This window comes from Abrus precatorius, unplaced genomic scaffold (assembly GCF_003935025.1).
Source record: "Abrus precatorius isolate BTA unplaced genomic scaffold, Abrus_2018 Scaffold8, whole genome shotgun sequence".
NCBI lineage: Eukaryota > Viridiplantae > Streptophyta > Magnoliopsida > Fabales > Fabaceae > Abrus > Abrus precatorius.
In genome coordinates, this window is record NW_020874428.1 from 21,382,226 (window position 1) to 21,403,064 (window position 20,839).

Sequence of the window (20,839 nt, forward strand, 5' to 3'; positions counted from 1 at the left end):
ATTTTTTTAAAATATAAATAATTAATAAGTTTTAGCTATGATAAAAAATAATTTTCTATTATGAGTTTTGAAAACATTTTTTTAGTTGTAGGTTGAACTAAAACTATTATAATAATCATAATTAAAATTGTGCTTAGTTATTATGCTTAAATTATAACTAAATCAAGATAGAATAAAGGACAAAGGAATTGTACTGTAATACCAAAAAAAAAAAAACAACTCTAAAGTATAATTAATTTATTCTGACTAAACCCTATAATTTCAACAATATTTTAAACTTCAACTTGATGAACTTCCTATATAAGTTCATATAGGTCTTCATCTTCGGCATTCATTTTTCTTCTTCTTTCCTTTTGAACTAACTCTTTTTTTAATCATCCATGCTTGAGAAGAGCATCAACACTGACCACTTTAAGGGAATGGACAACAAATCCCCCATGCCTAGAAGGTGAGTTCAACTCCTATTACTTGAATTCATACATGTAGGTCAGCTACTTTATATACTAATCCATCTAATCATGATGAACATAAATAGATTTCTTTTGTTAAGTTATATATATATATAAATTAATTTCTCAATGACTACTTATAGAAAATAGAAAGGAAAAAACTTAAACTTCTCTTATAAGTTAAAATTAATTAATATTTTTTGTTTTTTTTTTAAATTTTCTTATTTAACTTCTTATATATAAGTTTATTTTAATTTATAAGAAGACTTTTGTGTATTTTATCACCTATTTTCTGATTGTACAAGTACTTTTATAGCTTATTGAAGCTGAGCATACTCTAGTTAAGAAGATTGGCAAGCATAATTATCTTATGTATAGGTTGGAGGGACAAATTGCAATTATAACAGGTGGGGCCAGAGGAATTGGAGAGGCCACCGCCAAGCTCTTTGCAAAACACGGAGCCAAGGTAGTAATTGCTGACATTGAAGATGCTATTGGCACTTCACTGGCCAGTTCTTTGTCCCCTTCAGCAATCTTTGTGCATTGTGATGTGAAAAAAGAAGAGGACATCAAGAACTTGATAGATATAACGGTGTCCAAATTTGGGCACGTGGACATTCTCTTCAACAATGCTGGGGTCCTTGGAAATCAATCAAAGCACAAGAGCATCATGGACTTCAATGCAAATGAATTTGATCATGTTATAGGCATCAATGTTAGAGGAACAGCACTTGGTATGAAGCATGCAGCTAGAGTGATGGTGCCAAGAAGGCGTGGATGCATTATTTCCACAGCTAGTGTAGCTGGTTTCATGGGGGGGCTTGGTCCTTATGCATACACAGCTTCAAAACATGCTATTGTAGGGCTTACCAAAAATGCAGCTTGTGAGTTAGGAAAATATGGTATAAGGGTCAATTGTATATCCCCTTTTGGGGTAGCCACTTCCATGCTTGTGAATGGATGGAGGAATTGTGAGGATGAGGGAAAAAACATGGAACCGTGTGAAAAAGAGGTTGAAAAATTGGAGGAGTTTGTTAGAGGGCTCGCTAATCTTAAAGGAGCTACATTAAAATCTAATGATGTTGCAGAGGCTGCTCTTTATTTGGCATGTGATGAATCCATGTATGTGAGTGGTCACAACCTTGTCGTTGATGGCGGGTTCACTGCTTCAAAAAATTGTGTGGGGCTATAGGCTTTTAAATTTGGCATTTGTTAAACATTTGTATTCCTGATTATTGATGATCAAATAATGCATAAATAAAAAATGTTAACTAATGAAAAGATTGGTTTTCGGTAATCTTTTCACAAAAAAATAGTTTACTCTAAAGAGTCCAGCATTAATTTTGGTTATAAACATTAAAAATATATTATCAACGCTATTTATAAAACATAAATACCTAATTCATTAAATTAGTAAAAAATAGTTATATGTCATAAATTTATATTTTTTAAAAATGCTTCTAGTATTAAATGATCGAATTGATTTCATACATAAAAGGTACCATATATCTGGTTAACTCAAATTTTGATATAAACAAAGATATAAAAAAAAAACTAATCATTACTATATCTAAAAAAAAAAAGAAGTGTTTGTTTAATATATTTAGGAAAAAACAAATTAATAGTTATTTCTTATAAATAGGGTTGAAATTAGTAATTAAGTTAATGCAAAGGCGCAATAAAAAATTAATCACACTTTTAATTTATTCAATAATTTTTAATCATATTTTTATAACTTTCAATAAATTTCAACTCATTATTAAAAATAAAATTTTGTTAACCTCAATTTTAAGTAGTTAAGAATAATAAAATTTTATTAAAAAAATATTTATTATATTTTTATAATTTTAATATAATAATTATATATTTTTTATTAAAAAAATTATTTATAAATACTTAAACTCAGGTCTAAGATAGTTAAAATTAATAAAAATTTTAAAAATATACTTAAAAAAAAGTATTTTACAGATCACGTTAACAATATAATTTTTAGCAATTTTTTTTTTTTAATTTTTAAGGCGGTAGCAAAAGTCGTAAGAAAACAATGGTTAGAATTTGAGGACAATTTACATGTGGGAAATGACGTGCAGCCACTAAATGAGTAGTACCCGCACGCGATTATGACATGAAGGCGCCGTTTCAAAAGTGATACGCCAACATATGTACAGTGCCTAATCTTTCTTTTAAGCATTCAGAGTCAACTTTTTGGTCTTAAGGGCGGTGTTAGAAGGTCTCACGTGACGTGAATACCATTAGTTCAATATGATAAATTATCAGTTGGGCCACGATTCTACATATATGGGCCCCCTAAAATAATCCAATTTCATCCATGCTGAGTTTTTTGGATTTGTATGTTGGCCCATATTTATTTTCTTAATGTTGCAACAAGACTCTAAAATGATAACTTAATATTATTTATTTACTCAATTAGAAAAATCATTTAATTTATGTTACAAATTTAAAACCAAAATATATTTTAGTTATAAATAAAATTATATCTTTGATCTCCTAATTTATTATTATTTTTACCTTATTTCTTAATATTTAAAAATTTTAACAAGTTCTCTAACTTGGAAGTGTATTTTTAATAGATTATTTTTTATTTAAAAATGTAACAAAAAAATTGTTTATTCCTTTTCTTCTTTCTACAAATACCGATCGCTTCGTGTCTTCTTCTCCTTTGAACCAAGCAAGATGGATCATCCACCATCCTCCTTTGTTTCAAGCCTTGGTCGAAGTTGTATATAAATAATAAGTTAAATTATAAATTTAGTCTCTTTTAATATATTTTTAATTTATTATTATATAAAAATGTATAATTTAGTATTTATATAATTAAATATTTTTTTAATCAGTCTTTAGTATTAAAAACATGATAACGATATTAGATAAAAAGTTAAAACTTTAAAAGAATTACTTGTATAAAAACTAAAATGCAAATGTTAATTATATGAATTAATTTGAAAATAAGTATCATATTTTTAAAATTTAAAAAAACTAAAAATTATTTCTTTAAAAAAACTTATATCTAGTGTAATTTTATATTTTAAAGATAGTAAATTTTCTTTTAAGAAAAATATTTTTAAAATATTTTATAAAAATTGATATACAATAAAAATTATAATAAAAATAATTTTTAATGATACTTTATTCATTTATTTGAATGTAAAATAAAAGATAATTATATAAAATAAAAAATTATTAATTTAAGTTTTTGGGGTTAAGTCTTGTTAATTTTGTATTTAAAACATGCTTAATTATTTATTAATAAAAAAATTTACTTTATTTTATAGAATTGTGTTAACTTCAGCCTTTTAGGTTGAATTTAAACATTTAAATGTAAGAAGTATTTTTATTGAAAAATAATGAATTCATTATATTAAAATTATAAAAGTGTAAATATATACTTTTCATTTTAATAAAATTTTATTGTAATTAATTGCTTAAACTTATTAAGAGTTGGAGTTAATATTTTTTTATTTTTGTTTTTTCTTACATTTTAATGAAAAAATTAAAGTATTAACTTTAAATTTTTTTATAATTTTTATTGTATATCAATTTTTATAGAATATTTTTTTTAAAAAAAAAATTTTATAGAAAAAATATTTATGATTGAGATGTGAAATTATACTAGATATATATTTACTTGAAAATATAAGTTTTTAGTTTTTTAAAATTTTGTAAATTTTTTATTTAATACCTTATTTATTTTTCTAAAAATCCAAAATTTAATTTTTATAATTTATTATAGGCTTAAATATGTTATTGGTCTTTATAAATGTAGGTCATTTTGTGATAAGTCTCTATAAATATTTTTGTTAGGAAATAATCCTTCAAAAATTTAAAATTTAAAATTTAAAATTTAATCTTTGTTGTTAACTTATCTCTGTTAAGTGTTGAGTTGGCTCTCCATTAGTCAGCTTAGCACTGCACGTGGCCTATTCGAATCCTAATCAGTTTGCCTACATGAGTCAATACTTGCTTAGGTGGGTTGCTGAGGTGGATAACTTTCAAAAATGAAAAGTAATAAAATAAAGGTAGAAACCCTTAGATTAAGTACAAAAGGAAACATGGGGTGAAGAAGGTAACTTGCACGCGTGAGATCTGATTCAATGAGAGGCATTCATTGTGCTAGTTGCTGACATCTATGTCTCAATCAGAAGGTTGTGTACAAGATGTGAAGGTTGTGCCCAAAAGGGAAAGTGTGTGGAATGTGGAGTAAGGTAACATGTTAGTGAAAATCCTATTTTATTGTTTCTGTCTTAAACGTGTTGGTGGTGGGGTAGTTATGTAACGAGATTTTCTTAACTTTATCTCTATGTTAAATGTAATGGGTTAAATTTCTTAACTTGTATTGCAATTGTAGGGATAACTTTTAACTTGGTAATATACCATGGGGGTAAATTTTTTGATGAACCGAAGGTGAGATATGTAGAGGAAAAAGTTGATGTTGTGCATAATATCGACATTGATAGATGGTCGTATTTTAAGGTGTTATCCATTGTGAGAGACTTTGGGTATAAAGGTAACTTTTTGATGTGGTGGAATATGCCTAGTTCAACGTTTGATGATGGTTTAAGAGGAATTACATGGGATCATCAGGCTCTGAAAATGACTAATTATGCTTTGAAGGAGAAATATGAAGTGCTATATATAGAGCACATAGTTGGAGAACTTGATGTAATACTTGAATTGACAAATGGAGAGAGTGAACTTGCTGCAATGGGTGATGTAAAGGGTGAATTTGCTGCAAGGGGTGATGTAGAGGGTGGAGCTAAAGGAATGGATGATGTAGGTAGAGCTGAAGGAATAAGTGATGTAGAAAGGTGTGATATAGAGGAGTCTGATGCCAAGGGTGAAGTTGAAGGGATGACTGATGTAGAGAGAGGATGTGGGCCTGAAGCTGAGGTTGTGCTAGATTTTAGGTCTCCTGAGAGTAACATAGACAAAGATTACTTAAGTGAAGAGTTGCAATCTGAGGTTAGTTTAGACAGTGACAGTCCTCACTATACAACCAAACTTTGGGAGCTTTTACATGTATTTAGATAGATGTAAAAGAGGTTTTATTTCTGGCTGTAGATCATTCATTGGTGTGAATGGCTATCATTTGAAGACCAAGTATGGTGGACAACTTCTAATTGCTTGCAAGAGACACAAATGATCAATATTCCCTACTTGCAGTAACTGTGGTAGAAACAAAAATAAAGAGTCTTAGGGATGGTTTTTGACTTTGCTATTAGAGGATATTGGGGACCAATAGACTAACAGATATGTTTTCATTTTTTACCAACAAAAGGCAAGTTTAATTATTTCCTAATTTTAATTTTATGTACAATTTGTTACAGTGACTTAATCTTAAATTATATAATTATTGAAGGACTAAATCCTCACATTGTTATTTTTTTTAGGGTTTGGTCCAAGTTTTTGATGAGCTGTTAATGGGAGGTAGAACACAAGTATTGTGTTAGGCACTTATACAGTAACTTGAAAAAGAAGTTTGGAGAGGTTCATTGTTAAAAGTTGATAATGGGAGCATCTAAAGCAATCTATTTGGAAGCTTGGGAGGAGAAAATGACCCAAATAAAAGAACTGAACTTAAAGGCTTATGAGTAGTTGTCTGTCATCTCCAAGGAAAATTAGTGTAAACATTGTTTTAGTCCATATCCTAAATGTGATGTAAATATGAACAACTTATGTAAGGCTTTTAACAACATTATTTTGCTAGCTAGAGATAAACTTATTATAAGTATGTTAGAGTGGACTAGGTTGTATTTAATGAGAAGATTTTCCGCTCTATGAGAGAAAGGCAATAAATTGCAAGAGAGTGTCATGCCTAAACCTAAAAGAAGGCTTGAAAGGAAAATAGAATATAGTACAAATTAGTTTCTTACATGAGTTGGGGAGTTAAAATTTGAGGTCACACATAGTTTATTTACAGAAAATTTGTTGTTGACCTCTAGTCAAATTACTGTTCATGTAACTTTTGGAGTTTGGTTGGCATTTCATATAGACATGCTTGTGTTGCAATATCCTATAAGGAAAAAATTTCAGTTAATTATGTTCACTAATATTATAGTAAGAAAGCATATATAAGATATTATGACCATTATACCGGTCTAATTAATTGTCAAAACAGATGGTCACAAATAGAAGAGAATGTTATTTTGCCACCTTCTTACAAAAAAAGACCAGGAAGGCTAAAAAAACTGAGAAGAAGGGATCAATTTGAAGAACCAAACTCAACAAGGCTAAGGATATCTCATTCCCAAAACAAATGCAGCAAGTGTCAAGTATTTGGACATAATAGGACTACTTGTCCAAACACCTTAGTTCAGCAGGTAAGTAAATAATTTAACAGTGATAGTATTCTGATTTTTTTTTTTTTAGGTTTTCATATTATTAACTTTGGCATTGGTTAAAAAATTTACTTTTTCCTATAAGAATCATCAAACTAAGTACCTGGAACAGGGATAAGAAGAGGCAAAGGAGGAGGTAGACGAAGGGAAGCACAACTTGGTTTAACAAACACTCTACAAGGATCACAATCATCAATCCTCACTACAAGCCAATCTGAAGTTGTGGTTGCTGACCTAATTTCTACTGCATTGCCTGATACAACTAGCTTAGCTTAGTTTCAATAGGGAATTTTCTATTTTGGATGTACAAATGCTACATTATGTACAAAATAGTTGGATGTAATCCTTATTGTACTGTTGTCACATTTTGTATTTGCAAATTTAGTATTATTTTGGATGTTATTTTGCACAGTTAGATGTTAACACTGGACACTTGCATGTTATTTTGGTGGTGTGCATGTTATTCTGGACAACTTTTATCCTAGACAATATACAAAACAATATAAGGTTATTTTGGATGTACTTATGGCAAGTATTTTGTTGACAGAACTTCGAAGCCTCTTTTTTTACATACATACATTTGTTATTTTTTTTTTGTTTAATATCATTCTGTTGGCAGATTGCAATTAGTCCTCTTATTCACTCCTGACAATGTTATTTATTGCAATATCAATAAAAATAGTTAGATAAATTGCAATTAGAATCAACCCAAATTACTTAAACAAGTCAAACATTACACACGACAGTTGTTCAACAATATCACAGTTAACAAAATAGTATTTTATTTATGAAAAATCTGGTTACATGAGTCAAGCCACCATAGAATACATACCTAAAAATTACAATACTTAAACAGATTTACACAACTGCAAACTTAAAATTTACAATAGCTAAACATAATTGCAGAATTCTAAAATTGTAATTTCATATTACTACAGTGGACATAAATTACATTTTAGTCTATCATGGCAATATACATAAACTATAAAACAATTATGGCCCAAGAAACTCCAACTATATAACACATTATCCATCCTTTTACCTTCTCACATGAAAGTTTTCTTTCTAGTTTTATAATCCTATGCACATGGTCTTCAATGATTGTTAAACCTCATTCAAACACAGACATTTCACTCCCTTAGAAACTCCTTCATCAGCCCATTCAAAGAAGTTGCAAGACTCATTCAACTACACATTACACACGCCCCTAATGTAAGAAATTTTTAAAAAACAGATGAACAATACAATACCATGCTCATGGAGGACATTTATTACTTACTTTTAATTCAGACATCTCCAAAATGCCCTTTGAGGATTTTTCTTGCTGTTGGAGGTTAGTAGGACTAGTAATTATCCACAACCATATAGACGTCATCTTGATGGCTTCGATACTATTGAGGAAGATGTTGAAGCTCGCAATTTTGTTGCCATAAAATTGTATTGCAACTTTTCTCCTTTCAATGGCTTCGATACTGTTGAGAAAGATGACGACGTGAGATAAGAAACTAAGATTAGGATTTTTTACTGTTTGCCCTAAATATAAGACAACAAAGTGAGGTTAAAAATTTGGGTTTTTACTTTTCATTTGTGTTTCCCTATAACCTAGCTCAGCAATCTACCTCACCAAGAATGGATCCATGTAGGCAACTGACTAGGACTCGAATAAGCCACGTAGAGTGTTAAGCTGACTTTTCGTTAGCTAACTCAGCACTTAACAGAAGGAGGTTAACAATAGAAATTAAATCCTAAATTTCTAACTTTTCAAGAACTACTTCCTAGCAAAAATATTTTTAGGGACTTATCACAAAATAGCCTACATTTATAAGGACCAATAACATATTTAAACCTTTATTATAATATACATTTAATTTTAATAATTGATACTTATTTATAAATTAGTTTTTATAGTTGATATTTACCTTTTATTCTTTATACAAATACTTTTTTAATGTTTTGGTCATTTTTAATTTAACTTTTGTTAACATATTTTTAATGATAAAGACTAATTCTAAAATGTTTGCCGTAGGACTAAATTATATTTTTTTTTTATGTAAGAACTAAATTTATCAAGTAATTTATAATTTAACCTAAATAGTAGAGTATGGATGGTAGGTTTGTTTTTGTTTACTTCAGCTTGCTCCATATAGATGAATCGGGATGACATAAAGTTAAGTCTAAAGGAACCAGCTTGATAGCTTCATTAATCGATTACATCAAAGTTGGTAATGCATGGTGCATTTTTTTTTTCATGTATGGAGTGGTGTCTGTATGATATATGTAAGGAGTTTCTCTACGAACATACCATTAAAATGGCTGTCTAATAAAGAAAATCATTGAAATCAGGAGACTGGGAATCTCCTCTTCGATAGTAAATTTTTTTGTCCAACTTCAATAATATTTTGAAATTTAACATTGTTGGCTCATTCAAAGGAAGGCCGGGCCTGATGGCATTGGGGGAGCGTTGGGTCTATCTTGGAAGAAAAAAAAAATCCACTACACTCGTGAAATGGGTGGGTGTGAAAAAAGAGATAGAAAGAAAGTTATAAAAAATTTATATATATAGAAAAAAAAATGAGTATAGAAACGTAAGAAATCGTTTTGAAAGTAGGATAATGATATTTTGACATTCTATTAAGGGGTGGAGTTGGGGGTGAGAAAAAAAAGAAAAGAAAAATTGTAGTAACTGATATAATATAAAAGAAACAATAATAATATTTCCAAACAATTTTTTCTCTTACATCTATTTTTTTTTTTATCTTTTTCTATCCCATAACTCTTTTTATCTTTTTCTATCACATCACTCGTTATATCTTATATTCTCTCACTCTCGATATATAAATATCTTAATTTCTTATACCAAAATAGCATTCTTTTAAGATATCTCAAAATATCACTACCCTAAAAGAAGAGAGAAATAAGAAAAGTAGATAAATTATGATCGATCTAAGAATATGAGTACGAGGCCCAAGTGAAACCTATTAAATGCTTTGTTATTTTGTGAGGAGTTCAAATTCAATTATGTTATCATTGAAAGCAATTCATCTCTAGACATTTGCTGGGTGCTAGACGCACAAAACAGACTTTGGAAGTTGGATTTTGCTGTTAGTATGACAGATTTGCTATTTCCAAAAGTAGTATGCATGTATTTGTGTTAGGCACGTCAATAGAGGGAAAAAATGCAGATCAGTTAGCTGACTTGGATGATTATGAATGGAATGTGGTTTAACAACTTTTGCACCGCTTATCTTTTAATAAAGGTTCTCTTTGTTCTAAAAGAAATACTTATTACCTTCTGCTTTAGATTTTTTTTTCCCAAGATTGTGCTTTGATTAAGTCCATCGAGTTCACAAAAATCGTAAAGATGACCTTCAAAAATTATTCCAATACATAGTAACAAAACCACACAGACTTGGTCTGTGTGCCCCCCAGAATTTTTAGGCTGCTTCTTTCTAATTAATTATCGAGGCTATATATATATATATATATAGTGGTCATGTTTGGAATAAGGAAAATTTTTTAAGTTAAAAATCATGTTAAAGGAAGTTACATTTCGATAAAATTCTAAGGGTCAAGAAGGAGCCAAAAAATAGGCCTGAACATAAGAGAATATTGGAAGATTATCCAAGACCTTTAGTTTTTATTAAAAGAGACACATTTCGAGCTATTTTAGGAGATTTTTGTCATATTGTTGATTTGTCTCTAAACTGCTTGAAAGACAAGAAAATATTCTAAGTCCACAAAAGTGAATGCTTTTTCGAGGAGTTTCCAAGTCACTGACACTCAAAACTGCTCGAAAAACAGGACTGACAAGAAAATATTCTAAGTCCACAAAACTGATGGCTTTTCGAGGAGTTTCCAAGTCCCTAACACCCAAAATTACTTGAAAAATAGGAAGTGATCAGAAAATATTCTAAGTCCATAAACCTGGTTGAGCTCCATATTCCTTCCAGAATTGCTCGAAAAACAGGAAGTTGTCAGAAAATATTCTAAGTCCACAAACCTGGTTGAGCTCCAGAGTCCCTCCAGAATTGCTCAAAAAATAGGAATGAGTAAAGAAAATATTCTAAGTCCACGAGATCAAGACAAGCTCTCAAAACCCTAGAATTAGTCGAAAAGAGAAGTCAAGGAGAAATTATTCTAAGGCCATAACACTAAATGAGCCTCTTAGATTTCTCCCAGAAATACTCGAAAGATAGAAAAACAAAAGTCTTGATAGGTCAAGTCATTGCAAAATCTAAAAGCGGTTACCAGCAGTCATCAACATTTACCACTAGGCAAAGGAGATTGTGGGCGATATCGGTTACAAAAAAAATCCCAACTAACAACACGATCACAAGCAATCATGGATAATGGACATCAATAGTTGAAGGTAGTTACTAAGAAGTGCCTGCAAAAGGAGAAGAACAGTGGTGGTCTTCCTGCCTATAAATACCCCAAAGTGTCATTTTACGAATGACGACTTTTTGCACCTAGATACCGCACTTAAAATTCTCTGCACGCTGAAACCCTGCACCGCGCCAGACACCAGCTACAAGGAGACTCACGGTGGCCGCTGTCCACTGTTATGAGGAGTCGTACGTTTACATTGACGCACTTTTACATTCATGCATATTTACCTTTCTGCATTTTTAATTCCAGCTTGTTGCTTATTTCGTTTCTGCAATTTGTTTCCTATTTCGCACTTTTTTGTAAAGAACCTCTACGTTGTGTCTTCATTTTACGCATTTCATATTCACTATTCCTGCTAAATTGTTTAATTTGCGACGTCTATTTTATTGTTACGTTAACAACACACTTAAAAAAACTCAAAAAGGACCTAATCCAGTTCTCAGATTAATCTTTAGATTATTTGTTTACAATTGTCATTTTTCACCGTAAATAGGTCAGTACTATAAAAAGGTATCAAACAGATTGAAATCAAACCAAGAGTAGAATGAAGACCTTAGTTACAAGTCCAAAGTAGAATTCTTAGATATGAAAAAACAAAAACAGATTACGCATATCCAAAATCACATTCCGCTTAAACAGATTCGATTGAATTTAGAAGGGTTAGTCATGCTTGAATTGAATGTAACATTAACAGCATAACATAACCCAAATTTGACAAGATTAAGAATTCATCTCGTAGCGACAATGATGTTGAGCCTTAACAAATATTTAGAAGGCATGAAACTTGATTATGATACGAAGTAATATACATATATATATATAACCAGTGTCATTGTTTTTATTTGGAAATTGACTATTGAGCTTAACTCACTTTTAAAAGTTAGTTTATATCAAAAGGATTATATTCATATAACTATTTTTAACAAACCAAACCAAACATAACAGACAAAAATAGATGCCACAGACCACGACCACACACACAAACACGACTCCTTTAACGTGAGTAACGTAACCAATGAACACAACTCACACATGAAGAGTGAACTTCTGAAACCAAGGGTTCAAACATCACTTTAATGGCACAACCGTTTTACTAGATTGCAAGAATGAGTCCAGGCACAGACTCATCACAAAGCTTGCTTTGCCAAATGCTTTGACACGTGGAAGCAGCAACAACATCGGTGGACCCCAGTTTTTGAGATGAAGCTTGTGCATGCAAACCAAGCCTAGTGACAGTCACAGAAGTGTTAACATACTCTCTAACCTCAGTGATGATTCCATCAACAGAGGTAGTCCACACGTGCACCCACCACAACATATTGGTGTCATCGTAGCCTTCAGCAATGATCACTGATCCGAAGCCAACAACGAGATCAGGAACCAAAGGCTTTGATGATGGTGAAGAAGATGAAGAACCAGTGAGGAGAGGAATCAAGTGGTGGCGATGAGATGGTGGACCGTGGAACCACCACTCCAAATATGGGGCAAGAAGGCGATACATTGTGTCAGTGTCTTTGGAAACTATGGCTTTGTATAAGTCTGTTACCACTCTTTGGTTGCGACTCTCTTGATCTTCTAATTCTTCTAGGCATGTTCTCTGTGAATTTGCCAGCTCCGGAACACAAAAAGTAAGATAATTAGGGAAGATAATTTGTTTGTTAATAGCTTCTTTCAGGTGATAATGGGAGTGGAACGGAAGTGTTCTTATATAGCTGTCGATCTAAGATCAAATTAGTAGGGAGAAGGGATCCTCTGGTGGATATTCTATACGACTTAGGATCAGGATTCATCCAAACTTACAAAATAATTGCATACAATGTGATGCGAGATTGATTAACTTAACTAATACAGTTCGGTTGAAAGAATTTTTTTTTATCAACTTTATAAAATTTTATATAAAAATAAAATTGATAAATATTTTATTATATTATTTTATTTTAATAGGTATTATCTTTTTAAAATATAAATAAATATCAAATTTAAAATAACATATCAACAAATATTTAAATTTTATAAAATTTAATATATATGATGATGAAAAAAAAATATCAAAGTATTCAACGATTAGATTTGTAAATCTTACATGGTACAAGTTTGATATATAATAACAATAAATACTAATTCATTCTATATATGTTTACTTTTAAGAAAAAGACTAACGTTATTTTCACGTGTATACATCATAATAATAATAATAATAATAATAATAATAATAATAATAATACTTCCATTACAAATAAAGGTTGGAAAGGAAAAAGTATAAAATAAATTATTGTAAAAAATTAAATATTGTAAAACTTGTATAAAAATTATTATAAAAAAGTGTATTATTTTTAAAAGAATCATATTTATACATAAATCCTCATGTTAAAATTTTACATAAAATAATTCATTCTCAATTAATAGGGATATAATGCTGATTGTTTTACATTAATTTGTTTTACACACACTTTCACCTATATTCTACAAAAAATATTTTTTTCTCTCCCTCTCTTTTTCATCTCCTTGTCTAATGGTTTAACTTTTTCAGTGAAGTATGAAAAAGGTAGAAAAACATTTGGTAAATATTAAAATGGGCCATAAAAATATCTTTTTATTATATATATATATATATATATATATATATATATATATATATATATATATATATATATATATATATATATAGTGTAAACCAAGCATTATTCAGTTTAAAGTGTGTAAGTTATAAATAGAGTTCGCAGTTGGCACCACCGCTTTCTTGGTGTAAATTCTATACCATTCCAAAGGATTGATAGGGGCATTTACTGTTTGTCTGATGCGTTCATATACTCTAATCATTCACCTGTTTAATTAACAAAGTGACGTAGAAAAACTTGTAATAAGAAACAATCAACTCCTCATATGGAGCTGAAATTTGAGTTTCAACACAAATTAGGGGAAGAATATCGAGGTTAATAAAAGAATAACATTTAAGACTAAAACCAGGGACGTTATTAATTAACGATTTAAATTCTTTCGTTTTCTTGTTTCAAATTATAAGGAAGAAGTACGTAAAATAGCTCTTTAATTTATAGGTCCGAGATTTTAAACATTAATCAGAAAGTCAATTATTTAGTCGTTTAAATATAGTTATAATAAAACATAAAAGGAATAGTTTAAAGAGATCCGGTTGACACATGATTGATATGAAGCTAAAAATATAACTGTTAATTCTAATTTCAATTTGAATTTTTTTGAGAATTATAATTGGTATGAAATCCTATTTCGTATATATACATAGTTGGCAAAGGATTAAAGTATAAAGTTACAATTTTAAGTTATATTTTAAATTCATTTAATATATTAAGAAGATTGTTAGGAATATACTATCTAACATATTATTTTTAATGCATTTTTAATTATTGATTAAAATTTTTAAGAATATTAAATTAAAAAAGTAACATTTATAAATAATAAAAAATATATTGTTAATATTTCTCTCCTGTGAATAAAATTGTATTGGATTAGAGCGAAAAAGAAACCTAACTACAAAGGAGGATGGTGAAGATAATGTAGTGAAAGTATGATGGTGACAATTATAAGAATAATAGTGGTGATGTAATAATGATTAAAAATAATGATATCAACCAAATTTGATTATAGTAACAACAGTGATGTAGAAAGATAATAAGATGATGGACCAATAGTCATAAAAAGGGCATGACAAAGGATGAGAATGATGACATTAATTAACAGTAATAATAATTAATTACAATAACAAAAACAATAAAAATAAGCAGAGTAATTATAAAGAATATACAAGATAGAATTAGAAATTATAATTTAAAAATTATGCGTTAAGAATTTAAAAATATTAATTAGCTTTTGTATTAATTTTTATTTAACTAATATGTAAATATTAGAAATTATAATTCAGAAGTTTTGATTTCGTTCTAATACATGTCTTACCATGATTCATATTTATCATAAAATATATGTTTTAGTTGTTTTATCAATGATAACACTAAAAAAATCGAAATTATAAGTTTTAATATTTACAATCTTGTTAAATATTTGTTTCTTGTCAATTTAGAAAATACTATGATACCTCTAAATTCTTCAAAAGTTACTCTAATATTTTAAACTTACAAGATAATTAATTATATATTATTTTTTTCTTTATTAACCGAGAGTCTTATTAATACTACTGTACAGAGTAATCTCTTTTACAATAATACACGTCTTTCTAATAATCTCTTTTATTCACTCTTTGTTGAGAATTAATTATATATTATTATTGGATATTATTGCATTCTAACACTTTCAACCTTAGTGAACATGGTAGACAGTAATATCAGCCGGGGAAATATTTTGTGTGAAAGAAATGGATTAAATTATAGATATAAGTTACATTAAAAATTACATTATTTAATATTTTTATTAGATGATTTTATTTTAAAATCAACTGTTGAATTAAAAGCTTTTATTACACAAATATGTTTACAAAATTTTATATTAATGTAAAATTATTTAATATTGTTAATATAATATATACTTTTGAAATATATAAAAAAAAAATTATTTAACTATATTTTTATAATTATTCAATTTTAACAAAATCTGACAGAAATAATAAAGATAATATATAATTATAAAATTAAAATTTTGTATAAAATTATTGACAATATAATCTTTTATGTAATTTATATCAATATAATTTAATCTATCCGTTTACGTGTACTATTCAACATGATATCAAATTTTTATTGTTAGGATAATAGAACTATGTATAAGCTAAATTTCAACAAGATTAGTTATTGAATTGGTTCTATGCGACCTCTCAAATAAAAGAATAGTAGAGCTGGTTTCCTTCATGGTCACCTATGTATGTATGCGGTATAATTTGCTGAATGAGTCGCAACTCCTATTTCCGTGAATGGGGTTAATTCTATTTTTTTATTAAGTATATAACCTATAGTATTCGGTCGACAAGTGTATCCGTCGATAAATAATAATAAAAATTTAAAAAAAAATTAAATTATTGTTTTTTTAATTATTAAAATTTTTTAATTCAATTATTTAAATTTAAAAGATATAAAATTAATTAAAATAAAAATTTATAAAATTAAAAATAAGAAATATAATATATGTCGTCTTGGTCTCATTAATCTTTTGTTATTTTTTTTTTAATTTTAAATTTAATTTTTTTATAATTACTAATTATTCATACAATTACTATTAATACTTAATAGTCATATAATGTTAATATTCTTTTATTTAAATTAATATCTCTAATGGTCATGTAAGACACTAATTAAATAAAGCATAAAATATTTATGAACTTGTTAATTTAATAATGATTGGAAGAGAAATATTGGTTTGATCCACCTAATCCTTTCTCTCGTTTTATCTTATAGATTCATTAACTAGGATTATATAATTATGCACAATAAGATAAATACTAATCACATACGGAAATTAAACATAGATTCAAATTTCAAAATTTCATGAATTTATAAATAAGAATTCTCATAGTTCTAGTTATGGACTTAGTTACTCATGTTAAAGAAAATAAATAAAACAATTATAAACAAAGCCATAAAAAAAAGAAAAACTAGAATGAGATGAGTTTTTAATCTTCAAGTATAGTCGCTCGAAGCTCCAAGTCCTGCCAAGAGTATGTCAAATATCTCATACAAAAGAGACGAAATGAAAGGTACATCAAAAAATAAAAGATAAGATGTAAAACTAGATATCTGATATCTCTTTTATAGAGTTTAAAAACCTTAAAAACTCTTTATAATTAAATTTTTCTCAGATGAGCATGGCCATACAAGGTCATAAACACGACCATACATAAGCTCAAAGCACTCTTGTGGAGTATTGAGCTTTCATTTTATATAGAAAAAAAATTTAAAATAATTTATATTATGTTATTTTTTAGTTGTTACAATATTTATTATTATTTTTTATAATTTTTTATAATTTAAAGAATTTAATTTTAATATATTATTTATTATTGCATTTGTGTTGTATATATATTAAGACATTAGGTAAAAGAAATTTTTTAATGTCTTACCATTACACGGTATTATAAATAATGTTATGGTTTATATTCCAACATAATATGCTTTGTATAAAATATTAAGCATTTCGGTAACGGGACAACTTTTCTATAAATTTGTGGTATAAATTTTAACCACTTTTATAACTATGCATGTCTTAAATTATGGGAAAATAATATTAAGAAAATAATATTAAGTGAAATTAATATATTTTTAATTTAAATATTCAACAGATTGAAATTTCTTTGATCTAATTTATAATTTAAATATTAAATTAATAATTAAATAATTGTTATAAAAATAAATTATATTGAAGAAAGTACTTTAAAATATTTATATATGAACCCTTGTGTGTGTCCCCACCCACCCCCACATGAACCCCATCCCATTTCTCAAATCCAGTTTGAGAGACTTATATAAAAATTATCAACATATTAACTGTCACTGTATATTATCGAATGTTGATAAAAATTATTATACTTTTGAGTGAGTTAATGAAATCGTAAAATAAAAAGATGCAGTAAATTAATATAACTTCCATATATTACTAAACAAAACCTTATAATAATATGATGCAATAAAATAAAATAGTGCTTATTTTTATATGAGATGAAAGTTTTACATTTTAGTATCAATATTATCAATTTTTTTTAAAAATACACGCAAATATTATAATAAATAAATAAAATCATTACATTTTGATTATAAAATTATAAATTATTTTTGAAAAATTAAATTTACAAAAATCACCAATACGTTTGCATATCCTCATTTTAAAAAATTAACTTGCACTCTAATGTAAGTGAAGAGTCAAAACATATTTTATCTAAAAATAATAACATGACATTAAGTGAGAAAGAGTAAATTCATAAATGACCTCATTTTCAAAAGTTGGCTTTCACAAATATATAATAAAATTAAATGCAGTAATAAGCACACAAGAGTGACAATATGCACATTTATACCTTTTCCTTTTTCAACAAAAAAAAGCTAAAATTCAATATCAAACATCCTTGTTTTCATAGCTAAAAAAGGAGTCACTAAGTTATTGGTACTTCACAATATGATTTTCAAGAGTTAATTTTGTTTCATGCAAACCACCTTGGTTTTAAAGGGCTTATGACCGTGACTTCAGGGTAGAAAATCATAGAGTAGCTTTCGTGTAAAGAAACCCTTCAAATAAGCATGATAAATTATAAGACCATTATACACAGTCCTGGAAGTATATGCTATTGCCTTTCAAGATTTCAAACAAATATCGCTCGTATCCTAAATAACCTTTAAATTCAACTAAGAAAAATCTCGTGATGGATTGAATATAAAAGCTTATCTCATATAACATGATTCAGATTGATCCTCACTTTGATTAAAGGGGCTTTAGTGGATCATATTCGACCACAAGACACACCGACCTAACATGAATGGATTTATTAGAAAAACCGTAATTGGGCACCTCACATTCGCCTTTCTTAAAAGATCATAATATGCTACATGATTTGTAATATGGAATTCTCCATTCACGTTATCATTGGGCAATAATAATTGCCAACATAATTTTGTTTATTTGGTGAAAAGATTAATGGTGTGAAATCATCAAATTTCCAATTCGCGCAAGCATAAGTCAAGACTTACTATAAGGGTATACTTACAACGTACTTATTTACATAATCTTCTAATAAAAAAATATGGGAAGAAATTAAACATTTTAGCATCTTTGCATGCATCAGCATCAAAAGTAAATGGTGAACGGAATGCTCCACTTAAACACGAGAAATATGCAAAGGGTGCCTTACACGTCGCATGCGCATGTTGTATGGTTCTATCTGGTTTTGCAATTCTGTGCAAATATTATCTCATTAATCTGAATGAGGCATGCATGCCCTATCTTTAATACTGTTTTAGACTAAAGTCCATAATTCTCCTAGTGGTTCGCCTCTGCAGGAGATCTTGTCATTCCACTTCCTCATCTTACTCCCAATGAATTCCTTGTTAATTGTTTATGTACTTCCACCATAATGCTTTTTCATTAAAAATTAATATGGGGAGGGGGAAGAGATTTATTTCATTCTAAAGTCAAAGCACGTTCCAAGCCTTAAGATTTAATATTATAGAAACTATTTAAAAGAAAATTACGTTGAAAATTTAGGTGTGAGCATGATTAGAAATGCATTAAGTGAGGATAATATAAAAGTAAAAAGTCGTATGTTGGTTGTCTTAGCGTTTTAGGTTTTCTTGGTATTGTATATAGTTTACTTATTCTCTTTGTCTTTCTTATTTGTGACAATGTCTCTTTTAGCTCCCGAATCAAATCAAAGTAGTAATTTTTTCTTTCTAATTAATTGCATGATTGAAGAAAATTTTAATTTTTGAATTTCTTTAATTAATAATTTGATTACTTCAATAAAAAATTATACATAATAAGATATTTGCAAATCACTGTTAAAATAGTCTTTTGTTAATAAACTTTTTTAAATGAGTTTTTGAGATTTCAAAAATTTAAAGTTCCAAAAACATATGTTTTATATTTTAATTCGTATCTTTTATGGCAATAAACTAATTCTTATGTACCAAGAGCAACATTTTTTCCTTAAATAATTTTAATTTATATTTTCTCTATATTTACAAGTGCTTTTGCAAAATGCGAAATAGTTATGAATTAAGTTCAATTTTTATATTTTATTTATATTATTTGTAATTTATATTATTAATTTAGTATATTTTTATTTTTTTTAAAATTGCGTATAATACACACTTGCTAATTTAAAGAAAGTGTCTTTTTAATCAGTTGCATTGCAAATTAAATAATCAATAAATAATTTTATTATAAATTACATTAAAATGCATTCAAAATTATTAGAATAAGTGTTTTTTTTTTTCACTTTTTATTTTTAATTTCTTAATTGATATCTTTTAGACACTGATTAACAATTTTTTTTTGGAAAAATTGAAACGCTACTCCTTCCATTTTTTTTCTTCCTTTGATACTTTACCAATTTTATTTTCATTTTATAAAATCAATCAACAGTGGGGTCTACTTATTTAAAAAATAAGTCATAGTTAACTTACTCGTCTTAATAATTATTTATAGACATTCATTAATTCAACCATAAGTTTAAGATTTGTTAGTAAATAGATTAAGTTTACAATTTTTTATAATATTTAAAATATATTTAATAATTTATTAGATAACTTTATTTTAATGGATAAATATGCTTTTCAAAATATAAGTAAATATTGAATACAAGATTACATATTTATGACTGCTTCATTTGTCTAAAATTTAACATTCATGATCATGAAAATAATATTACATGATTTCATTGTTATATTAATAAAATTTAATGTATATAAAAAAATTATTAAGCAAAATAAATAGCCAAAACTTGCTTATGAAATAAATGAACTTTATCCTATAAACAATGAATGTTTAATTAATAATTTTACCCTTAATAATTAATGTTGTTTCATAAAAATTAATGAATGTGAAATAATTAATAAAATAAAAGAGTATAATAAGAAGCTAAACATTTTTTTATAAAATTTAAAAGTTTAATCATTTTCTTAATTCCTGTGAAAAATCAAATTTAAGTTTCCACCAATTTTATTTAAGGACAAATGA

At 27.7% G+C, this 20,839-nt stretch overlaps 2 protein-coding genes across 2 annotated transcripts; one reads left to right on the forward strand and one right to left on the reverse strand.

Annotated features, from left to right (window-relative positions):
- The first annotated feature begins 380 nt into the window (after positions 1 to 380).
- Positions 381 to 1,641, forward strand: LOC113874438 (short-chain dehydrogenase reductase 2a-like). The gene is made up of 2 exons (XM_027512661.1): positions 381 to 448; positions 828 to 1,641. Exons 1-2 carry the CDS (start codon positions 381 to 383, stop codon positions 1,639 to 1,641), a joined length of 882 nt encoding a protein of 293 aa, XP_027368462.1.
- Positions 1,642 to 12,287: 10,646 nt separating this feature from the next.
- LOC113874439 (senescence associated gene 20-like) lies at positions 12,288 to 12,984 on the reverse strand. Its single transcript, XM_027512662.1, has 2 exons — positions 12,889 to 12,984; positions 12,288 to 12,791 (listed from the first exon to the last, which is right to left on the reverse strand). The coding sequence occupies exons 1-2, from the start codon at positions 12,982 to 12,984 to the stop codon at positions 12,288 to 12,290; spliced, it is 600 nt and encodes a 199-aa protein (XP_027368463.1).
- Between the last annotated feature and the right edge of the window lie 7,855 nt (positions 12,985 to 20,839).

Excerpts from the sequence above, each read along its gene's own strand:
- LOC113874439 (XM_027512662.1), bottom strand. The coding sequence starts at position 12,984 with ATGAATCCTGATCCTAAGTCGTATAGAATATCCACCAGAGGATCCCTT. Across the intron at positions 12,792-12,888 it reads AGCTATATAAGAACACTTCC|AGAACATGCCTAGAAGAATT; the intron begins GTTCCACTCCCA and ends GCAAATTCACAG.
- LOC113874438 (XM_027512661.1), top strand. The coding sequence starts at position 381 with ATGCTTGAGAAGAGCATCAACACTGACCACTTTAAGGGAATGGACAAC. Across the intron at positions 449-827 it reads AAATCCCCCATGCCTAGAAG|GTTGGAGGGACAAATTGCAA; the intron begins GTGAGTTCAACT and ends TCTTATGTATAG.